At 45.5% G+C, this 12,037-nt stretch overlaps 1 protein-coding gene across 5 annotated transcripts in view; it reads left to right on the top strand.

The window, feature by feature from the left end:
* ARHGEF18 (Rho/Rac guanine nucleotide exchange factor 18) overlaps nt 1-12,037 on the top strand; it is a 123,851-nt gene that overhangs the window by 19,832 nt on the left and 91,982 nt on the right. For all 5 annotated transcript variants that reach the window (XM_075611090.1, XM_075611088.1, XM_075611091.1 and 2 more), the window contains one exon: nt 11,464-11,591. In XM_075611090.1, coding sequence (XP_075467205.1) covers nt 11,517-11,591 — 75 coding nt within the window. In that variant the 5' untranslated portion in view covers nt 11,464-11,516. The remainder of the gene's footprint in view (nt 1-11,463; nt 11,592-12,037) is intronic.

Genomic DNA, 12,037 nt, shown 5'->3' with positions numbered 1-12,037 from the left:
GTACCCCTACTTTACTGCCCCATACTACAACACTTTATTTACTTAAAAACTTAAACTTACAACAACTGGGATACGGCACACCTAAAATTAGTAAAAACCAATTTATTGAGGGGTAGACAAGGGAGACATCCAAAAAGGGGGTATTAGAGTAACTCTGACGCGTTTCGGGCGGATGCCCTTTGTCAAAGAGTTTCAGGGGTGATTTTACGGTAACATGTTGTCAGGGTGTGTTTGGGTAGAAGTGGGCCAGTGTTGCGGGTTACCCCGAAACATCTACTCAGGAATCCCCCCAGATTACTGAGGACATGAGGAACACAGACCACCGGATAAAATCCACCCTAGAAAGCAGTTACAGCTCACCGCCAAATCTCCCTGCTTCAGCACAGACCAGAACAGTAAGACTGGGCAGGGAATTGAATTACATTCAAAGGTCCCCGGTATATGCCCAAAACAAAAAAAGAACCAAGGGGGGGTTGAGGGGGGGGAGGGGGAGGGTTCAGTTTATCATATGGCAAGGTTTCTCTGTATAAGTGGAAAAGAAAATGGTTTTAAAAGTACCCAATGTTTATATTTTGTATTAAAGTAAGGTTCAGAGGAAGTAATTCAGTATGGATAAAAATCCATTTGCATGGGAAACAGGGGTTACTCCATCCTCTGGGCTTCAAAGGCCATCCAGGATATGGAGGTGTTAAACATTTTGTTAGCAAGGAGGGGGGAAGGCAGGAAAACTTCAATAAGCCCTCCTGGTCAACTTCAAAGGTGATCCAGGATATGGAGGTGTTTAACCTTTTGTTAGCAAGGATGCGGAAAGGAAGGGAATTTCAAAGCCACCCTGGCAAATTGCTGCTCTGCCCAGACTGAGCGGCACCAGGTAGAGGGGATTGGCCTCATATGCTAAGCGGCCAAGGTGCAAAGTTGGCAATTGCCCAGAGCAGACTGAGAAGCCCCTCTGCCAGGTTTGCAAAGTAGTGGCAGTTCCATGATAGGGGGAAGGAATTATTCCCACGGAGTAGATTGGCTGCATGGGTTAAGTATAGGACTATTTAGTGTATAAAAAACCCTGCAGCTCATCAGGAAGCAGTTCCATCATGTAACAAGATTCATCATGCAGTGAAAGATCCATCCTGTAACCAGCGTAACTAGTAAGTGTATTTTTCGTTGTAATTGTAAATCAAGCTGTGTATGTTAATTCTGTAAATAAATTACAATTTATTTTATCTCTTGCTTTGCTCAATCAAAGGATCCGGGTATTTTGGTGTTAAAAGCATTGGTCTCCCGTGACAGGCTTTTTTCTGGTGGTAGCGGTGGGATCTGATTGAGCCTATGGTATAGTATCCTGCGGGGTCCTATAGCATAGAGGGAGACTCGAAAGTTGCGAGCTCCCAAAGCAAGAGGTAGCATACACACAGTTTGCAAGAGCACAAAAAATACAGTCACCCTTTGTCCCATAACCTTTTTGCCTGCGGGTGAAACATGGACAAGCGAGCAGGACGATTCAGGACTTGGGATCATGCCTGGATCGTTGTCCAGTGTGAGGGTTATGGCACATGAGTACATGTTTCGGGGTAACCCGCAACACTGGCCCCCTTCTACCCAAACACACCCTGACAACATTTTACCGTAAAATCACCCCCTGAAACTGACGCCCTGCACCTCTCCGCTGGTTGGCACTCCTGGAACAGTAAAAATACATATACACCTTTATTACAAATGCAGTTACCTGCCATAATTGGGTTGAAGAGCTGACAATCACAATTCCCCAATATGGCTCAGGGGCACCCAGCCGGGCCAAATACCTTTATTAATGGCCTGGGTAGCCCCTCACCGTCACACCCGCCCCTCGTCTGCTTCATGTAATGTACAATAGACGAGATGCACTACCTCACATCCAAAAATGAATCCAAATTACTGTGTTCCAAGAGCACATATTTTTTATTTTGCCGGAAACTAAACGTGGCACCTGACGAAGGTTGTGATCCCTGAATCGTTGAGCGACCTGCTTCCTGTGTTGATTTCCTGCAAAATAAAAAATATGTACTCTTAGAATGCAGTCATTTGGAGTAATTTTCATATATATGTGAGGAAGAGCACCTCAACTATTGTACCTGGTGAAAGGTCCCTGTTGGACCTGAAACGTTGTACTCTCTGAATATAGAAGTAGCAACTAGTATATTTTTCATGAAGGAATTGATTGACTCACTGGTATTTAAGTAAATTTGTATTACTGATAGAGTACAAAGCATGCCAGATGGTGCTATCTCTATGATATATATATATATATATATATATATATATATATATATATATATATATATATATATATATATATATATTGTGATGCCCACACCACATTGTAGCATCTTTTAGTCCCAGATAAAGGCAGGAAACGTCGTACTTCTCTTACATGGGGTTTATTTACAGGGATTAAAGCATATGCTAACAGGCCCACCATCCCTTTAAATCAAAACAACACATAAAAATAACACCTATTCTCTTTAGGGAAAGCTAACTACACCATAGCTTTCGGCGTCACTAACTGCATAGCCAGCTAAGCTGGTTCCCAAGCCAAAACATGCCCTGGCCATATGCAACAATATAACACAGTCTCTGCATACAAAAATAAAGTGTTTTTGCTTATCGGTCAGTCCTTTGGAGCAGACTTCCCTGCTTCAGCATGGCCTTGTCGTCCTTTCTTCCTAGGGGAACTCAGCCCCACGTTGAGCCCAGAGAAACTCCTCTGTAGGTCCTCTGTAACCAGCTTCCGCAGCTGGGGAGCACTTCTATCTCCCCCCTTCTCTGGGGAAAACAGTCACTCGCCTTTAGGGACGATTAACTCTGTGTGTTGCAAAAGTCCTAAAGCTGCCCTATTTAGCCCCTAGAGGACAGTGATGGTTACATGTTGTTGGGTATTATTTATAATATATTACAATATAGGTGAACAGAGAGAGATACCACCATCTGACCTTTCTCTACTCTCTGTAATAATACACATACACATAGTTATTACAGAGAGTAGAGAAAGGTCAGATGGTGGTATCTCTCTGTTCACCTATATTGTAATATATTATAAATAATACCCAACAACAGGTAACCAAGCCCAACTGGAACTGATTGACTAATAGACTGAGATCAGTCAGATTTCTCTGCCCTTTGCCTATACCAATAGTATTATATAAGTGTTTTTTTTAATAAATATATATATATATATATATATATAAATATATATATATATATATATATATATATATATATATATATATATATATATATATATTATTCTCTCTGTGTCCCTCCGTACCAGGCCCCTAAGTCCTCACACACTCCAATCCTCCCTTCTGCTGACACAGACTGGTGGCAGGGCAGACTCTATAGGAAGGGGCAAATGCTGCAAGATCCGCACTGAGTGGGATTTTCGATTTCCACAATCCCGACTCACTCATTTCTAATAAATAGACATACATAACAGTAACAAGGGTATAACGGTCACAGCAATGCATTACAGGCCCCTCTAGCAGCGAGAGGGTTAGTGGGAAAAGTACTATTTTTTGTTGTTGATCTCAAAGTTTTCTGGCAGGAAAGGGGTTAAAGAGAGTATTTCCTCCTGGTGTATTGGAGCTGGGGATTCCTCCTGGCTGTGAGACACATTTCCCCCCATCTGTATCCTTTTATGGTTGTCAGTAAAGAGGCCATAAAACAGAGTCTGTCTGTCCGGCCCTGCTCAGTGTTCTCCCAAATGCAAACAGCCTCGCTGCTCTGTCACTGCGTCTCTGTGCCCTGCAGCCTCTGCCAGGCTGTCAAGTTCATTGTCTGTTTAGACTAGTGCCGCGGGAGGAGTGGCAGAGATGTGTCTTTGCAGTGAGAAGACTTAGTTCAATAATACTCTCCGACCTTTAGACCCTTTTACTGTTATAATGTCTATGCATGTGTGTGTGTGTGTATATATATATATATATATATATATATATATATATATATATATATATATATATATAAAGGCTACGGTCATATATATAAAGCCTTTATATATATATATATATATATATATATATATATATATATATACACACACACACACATGCATAGACATTATAACATATATTAATCCTGGCTGTGCTCAAAGCTGTGACCATGCAGCAAGCTTAAGCCTATAGGGAACCATGTTAAAAATGGTTTTTGAGGCAAAAAGTGACACTGTGTGCTCATTTGCATGTCATTTCCCAGAATCCCTTGCTGCAGTGGAAGTATATTTCTACCTCTACCTATATATACTATTTTTTCTTTTACATGTTAAAATAGCATAATATACTTACTTCACTCCACTTTTAGACAGTGGTTTTGCTGTCTGTAGTAACATTTATAACAAATCTCTTTCATATTGACTCAACCGCAAGCAGACTGCAAAGCCAACTTGATTTAGCCTTGCTATACAAACTCATCAGCCCCCCTTCTTCAGTTATGGCTGGATAGGCACAGATGGGGTATAGACACTGCGGCTAACTCCCTCTCTCAGATTGCTTGCCATTGTGTCTGGCCGGGTACGATGGGCCTGCTTCCATGCACTCAGAAGACTGTAGCATCGTGTGCAATGGAAACATATTACATCAACACTAAATCCATCTCTCCCTTATTCCTATAGGAAAGTATGTGAGTCTCCCGATCAAACTCATTCATCCCGGGCAGGATTTATAACCCCAGGAGTTGCAGACATAGAAACATTAACACTTTGGTTTCTGGAGGGGTTTTAATAATTGTCGGCTAACAACGTTTCAATCCAACACTTGTTTCTAATTCCTCCACGCCACAAGCATTATGAGATTTTTGAAGTTCCACTTTGGAAAATGTATAGACCAGGACTTCAACTCCCAGGATACGAAGGGATGTGACTTCATACAATTAGGGCTGAACTAACCTGAAGAACGTACAATCATTATTTTTTACATTAGCTTGAGTAATTATTAGAGTCTCCCTATTGGAGAGAACTCTGGAGCCCCCCCAATAGTGATCCCCCTCTACTGAGTCCCTCTCTTTCATGGGATCCCTTTTACAATAAATGATTTGTCCACATAGACTTTCATGGGATCCACCTCTACAAGAAATCATTTGTGGGATCTCCCTCTTGTGAATTGATAATTAACCTACAAACATTTCAGAGTTTCATGAATTCAAAGGAGCTTTCACGAAATGAAATGAGACTGATTCACACATTTGGAACTGGTATATACTGTACCTATCGCAGAGGTGAGCGACCCCTACATAGGTCAATCTTCAACACTTCCACTTTTGGGCCATCGAGTATGTAACGGTGTTTCCCCCACCCAATCGCCGATAGGGGCCATTACAGGGTGTATGGTGCATATACCTGCTGGCAACAGGAGGGCTGAGTCGATGGTAGTGGGGACACAGGAATAGGCTTCTGGGGTTCATACCCCACGTATATCTTTAGCAGTGCAGCGCCTCCATCTGCCGTAGGCTCCAGAAACTGAAGGTGATCTCCCACGGTAGAACTTATTACCTCTCCCAGGAACAGGTTTATTACCATACTCTGTAGTATCAGGAACAAGGCAGGATCTGCCCAATACAGTCTCTCCGGATTCAACGGATGATGGTCCCTGGACCGCCACTACAGGCCAAGGGCACCCGCAGCTGTCCTAGCTCTTCCCCACCTCCCTAGTGGAGGTAGAGGTATGGTCCACCCTCACTCTCCCCGGGAGGGAAGAGCACATCGGAAGGCCCCAATTTCAGGCTCCCTGTTGTGTGGCCTGCCTTACTCAGAGGGGGAAGGAACCCCTAACTTTAGGGTGGTCCTGCCCTTAAGTACAGACAGGAGGCGGGCACCTGTTGTCTCAGCTACAACAGGATGTACCATCCCCTGCTGTCACTCAAGTGCAGTACCACAGGGGAGGGGGGAAACCCCATACCAACTACTGGCAACCTGATTGTTTCAGGGTTTACTGCCAGCCCAAGAGCAGAATAGTAACCATCAGGTGACCTGGCTACAAGTATAAAATAAAATCTCTTTATTCTTCAGACATGGTAAAAAGGAGATACCAAAAGCACTCCTACGCGTTTCACGCCCAATGGTGCTTCATCAATTGAATGGGGATTTTCAATACCCTTCCGGTGTTCCCTGTCCTGTGTGCATCCGCCATTATGTCACTTGCACGCAGGCGCGCCCGACTTGAGACGCATCGTGCAAGAAACCCAAATGCGGAAACACATGGGATGTCTAAGCGACCCAGAGTACAACAACCTGAACCTCCGGTTGTTCACTTTGTTGTACCCTGGGTTGCCTTGACAACCCATGTGTTTCCGCATTCAGGTCCCTTGCGAGATGCATCTGACGTCGGGCGCTCCTGCGTGCGTGTGACATCGTGGCGGACGCGCATGGGACCGGGAACACTGGAGGGTATTTAAAATCCACATTAAGGTTGGTTTGTTACTCCTTGCTAAAGCACCATTGGGCGCGAAATGCGTAGGAGTGCCTTTGGTGACTCCTTTTTACCGATGTCTGAAAAACAAAGAGATTTTTTTAGACTCAATTTTGGTGATCCTGACTCCCATGGCTGTGCGCTGCTTCTATCAATATGTCATCTCACCCTTGTTTTCTGCAAGTCCCACTGATTTGGAGTCAGACTCACAGATTTTTAGCATCAGTGTCTCATGGGCATCAAGAAAGTCTTACTGTTAAAAATCAGCACATTAAAATGCCATTGTGTGACACTGGAGCTTGACGTTTATGCTGTTATCATCACTACCCCACCTTTATCCTTATCCTACAAGGGGAGGGCCAGGACACTGCCTGAATTTTTGGGGAGTCACCCAAAAGTTCAGACAGAGTTTACGCTTGCAGCTATGACCCCCTAATATATTCCTGTTTAGGGCCAAACGACACCTGTGTCTGGGAGAACGCTTTGTTCTTGGCTAATCCTAGTGGCAAAAACACATCTATTAACGGTCCGATCACAAGAAAGAGCAGAGCCTGACACACACGCCACGCTCCTCTCTCACAGAATTATTGCTGCTAGGCTTGTTTACATACCCTGCATGGGCGCAGCGTTGTATATCAGTGCTAAGCTGCACTTCCAGGATGCTGGGAACTTAACCCATTCACTGCTGCAGGGGATACATATTTCTTACGCTCTCTGATCTTTTCTCAGTCTGCCTCCTATTGTTTTTTTGATCCATGTAAAGAAGGGTCACGCCTGGTCCTGCTCACAATGTCGATAAACTCGCTGCGTCCTAATGCAGAAAATAATTACACGTGACCAAGAATCTAAGGCTTATTCGATTTAGACAACAGAGACCCTAAAATATTTTTTTGCACTGCCCAAATAATACAGCTAAACCCCGTTATAACGCGCCTCGTTATACCGCGATTCGGTTATAACGCGGTTTTCCCGTGGCTCCCGTTTAAACACTGCACACACTGCTCATTGCTCACACTGCCACACTGCACACACACTGCTCATTGCTCACACTGCACACACTGCACACACACTGCTCATTGCTCACACTGCACACACTGACACACTGCACACACTGCTCATTGCTCACACTGCCACACTGCACACACACTGCTCATTGCTCACACTGCACACACTGACACACTGCACACACACTGCACACTGCACACACACTGCTCATTGCTCACACTGCACACACTGACACACTGCACACACACTGCACACACACTGCACACTGCACACACACTGCTCATTGCTCACACTGACACACTGCACACACACTGCACACTGCACACACACTGCTCATTGCTCACACGGCACACACTGACACACTGCACACACACTGCACACTGCACACACTGACACACTGCACACACACACTGCACACACACTGCTCATTGCTCACACTGACACACTGCACACACACTGCACACTGCTCATTGCTCACACGGCACACACTGACACACTGCACACACACTGCACACACTGACACACTGCACACACACTGCACACTGCACACACACTGCTCATTGCTCACACTGCACACACTGCCACACTGCACACACACTGCACACACTTACACACACTCACAGACACTCACACACACTCACACACACTCACACACACTCACACATTCAGACACTTACACACACTTAGACACTCACAGACACTCACACACACTTACACACACTTACACACACTTACACACACTCACAGACTGCACACACACTGTACACTGCACACACACTGCTCATTGCTCACACTGCACACACTGCACACACACTGCACACACACTGCACACACACTGCTCATTGCTCACACTGACACACTGCACACACACTGCACACTGCACACACACTGCTCATTGCTCACACGGCACACACTGACACACTGCACACACTGCACACTGCACACACACTGCACACACACTGCACACTGCACACACACTGCTCATTGCTCACACGGCACACACTGACACACTGCACACACACTGCACACTGCACACACTGACACACTGCACACACACACTGCACACACACTGCTCATTGCTCACACTGACACACTGCACACACACTGCACACTGCTCATTGCTCACACGGCACACACTGACACACTGCACACACACTGTACACACTGACACACTGCACACACACTGCACACTGCACACACACTGCTCATTGCTCACACTGCACACACTGCCACACTGCACACACACTGCACACACTTACACACACTCACAGACACTCACACACACTCACACACACTCACACACACTCACACATTCAGACACTTACACACACTTAGACACTCACAGACACTCACACACACTTACACACACTTACACACACTTACACACACTTACACACACTCACAGACTGCACACACACTGTACACTGCACACACACTCCTCATTGCTCACACTGCACACACTGACACACTGCACACACACTGCACACTGCACACACACTGCTCATTGCTCACACGGCACACACTGACACACTGCACACACTGCACACTGCACACACACTGCACACACACTGCTCATTGCTCACACTGCACACACTGACACACTGCACACACACTGCACACTGCACACACTTACACACACTCACAGACACTCACACACACTCACACACACTCACACACACTCACACACACTCTCACACATTCAGACACTTACACACACTTAGACACTCACAGACACTCACACACACTTACACACACTCACAGACTGCACACACACTGTACACTGCACACACACTCCTCATTGCTCACACTGCACACACTGACACACTGCACACTGCACACTGCACACACACGGCTCATTGCTCACACTGCACACACTGCACACACTGCACACACACTTACACACACTTACACACACTTAGACACTCACAGACACTCACAGACACTCACACACACTTACACACACTTACACACACTCACAGACACTCACAGACACTTACACACACTTACACACACTCACAGACACTTACACACACTCACACCCACATACACACACTTTCTCTCCCATATATACATACACACACACACTCTCTCACTCTACACAGACGGGGGGTGGGGTCGGAGCAGAGGAAAGGCCGCGACCAGCACCACCACCCGCTCCCCCCCTTCCTCCCGCGCAGGCAGCGGGAGCGCCAGGGACAGCGGTGGGGAGAAGAAACCCCCCGCTACCACCTCCATGCAGGCAGCGGGAGCACCGGGCACGTGGAGGGATCAGAGGTAAGCGGGGACCGGAGGGACATCCCCGCTCCCATCTCCTTCCCCGCGGGCTGTCCTGCGGTGACAGGGGGAAGCGGGGAGCGGAGGGACATGCCCGCTCCCATCTCCTGCCCCGCGGCCTGTCACGCGGTGACAGGGGGAAGCGGGAACCGGAGGGACATCCCTGCTCCCATCTCCTGCCCCGCGGGCTGTCCCGCGGTGACAGGGGGAAGCGGGGAGCGGAGGGACATGCCCGCTCCCATCTCCTGTCCCGCGGGATGAATCTGCATTAAAGCGGCGGCCATTTTTTTTTCCGCGACCCCGTTAGTAACGCGGTGGTCTCGGGGTGGACCCCGAGACCCGCGTTATAACGGGGTTTAGCTGTATATATATATATATATATTTTTTTTTAGATTGTAAGCTCTTCATGGCAGAGGCCTCCTTTCCTACTGTCTCATATTGTGTCAACTTACTTATATGTACTATACTTTGTACATTATTGCCCCCCCCCCCCCTACGTTGTTCTGCACTCTGAAATATATAGTGTATAGTGTAGGTACCTGCTAAACAGAGTTTACCTTGACGAGGTTGGCGGCTTAAATCATGTTTTGATCAAAAGATGCAACCAAATGACTTCTTTGTTACACAGACTTAGGCTCTAAATGTAAAAAAAAGTCACTAGTATATTTGAGCCCAATTGGTAGGAGCGCAGGAATTGTTCTTTGTTTTCCATAAATGAAAGGCCAATCCTTTTACCAGCTGCATACTTCACAAAGGGAGGAGCGCGGCAATATGTACAGTATTTGTTCTCCATAAATAAATCAATATATAATTATTGGGATGCCTTCTCCTACTAGTGGATCGTCAAAGGCTGAAGAAGATATATATATATATATATTGGTCGACAAATCACCAAAAAATCTACTCGCCGAACAAAAAAATGTACTCGCCACCTAGTACCACACGTGTGCTGCTTGGGCCAATAGGAGCTCGCCACGATGTTAAATCCACTCGCCCGAGGCGTGCAAATGTATAGGTTTGTCGAACACTGTATATATATATATATATATTATACATATAGACACACACACACACACACAGTGTTTAGAAAAAAACGGACCACTTTTATTTTTTGTCATATCTTGCAGAAAAAGTTTGTCACTGTAGATTGTTACATTTAAGAATTATTTGATAAACTAATAAATATTAGTTACAGAATGGTGTTTAGCGAAGAAGATAAGCACATTATAAAGTTCTTGAGACAGAGCAACAATTATGGTCCAAAACGCTTACTGATAAAGTATGGACGTACAAAATTAATTTGTAAAACAAGGTATTGTTCAGGATTGGGACCAGCTGGATAAACGCGTTATCGATTATGCAATCAGACAGTGGCGTTCTCATCGTGGGGTGCGTGTTTCAGCAGGAGGAGATTTTGAACACACACTTTGAACCATACATTATAGTAAGCTTAGTGTTTCAGATTAGATTACAACAGTTTAACACATTTATGAACCTACCGCCGTGTATCTGGTACTTGTTGACATAACACAGTGACATCAATGTAGTTAACATCAGTTGATTGTCTACATCGTGCTTCTTATATTGTGTTAATCTACGTAACAGACCTACAATTGTGCAAATATTCATGGGGAATGAGAAATATATAAGATATGATGAAAAACGACAGGGGTCCCTTTTTTCCTGTACACGGTGTATATATCACAAGCCGCTGCATCTCTCATATTTAACCCGTCTCCGCTGTGTTCCTTTCTAGCGTCAGAGTGTAAACCATGCACAGAGTTTTCCGCCATCCCGGACTCACGGAGCATGACGCCCGACGCAGATCTGAGTTCCCCTTCGCTGGTCGCCGAGGATGAGGTTTTCTTTATGAATGAAGAAAAGGTAAGTTACTGGGCCTCACCCTACCAGATCATACGTTTTCTTACGTAGTGCTGACAATATGCAGAAGAGAGGCGGAGAGACAGAGACAATGAACAAGAGAGAGTGGGAAAAAGTAAGAGGGAGGAGAGGAGAAAGTGAGGGGGGGGGCTTTTTTCTCATCTCCCTCTCTCCTTATATACTTGTTAGAATGGACTCTCTATCGCCTGGGGGAATAAAAACACATATTGCATCAAAACAGAACACATTTGATGCAGAAAGTGCATGTAAATAAGATGCTTTTTGTTGCAATCTTTCTACATAATTAAAATAAACAATTAATAATGAGGGGGTTCCTTATTCCACGGAATGGACCCGAAGGTGCCTTAAATCAGCAAGCCTGTCTACTCAACGTTTGCTGAAACGCTCTTATTTTTAGCTCTGAGGACACCCGCCGCGGTCCGGAGATC

This window comes from Ascaphus truei, chromosome 8 (genome assembly GCF_040206685.1).
Source record: "Ascaphus truei isolate aAscTru1 chromosome 8, aAscTru1.hap1, whole genome shotgun sequence".
Classification (NCBI taxonomy): Eukaryota; Metazoa; Chordata; class Amphibia; order Anura; family Ascaphidae; genus Ascaphus; species Ascaphus truei.
This window is presented reverse-complemented; position numbering and strand designations above follow the sequence as displayed.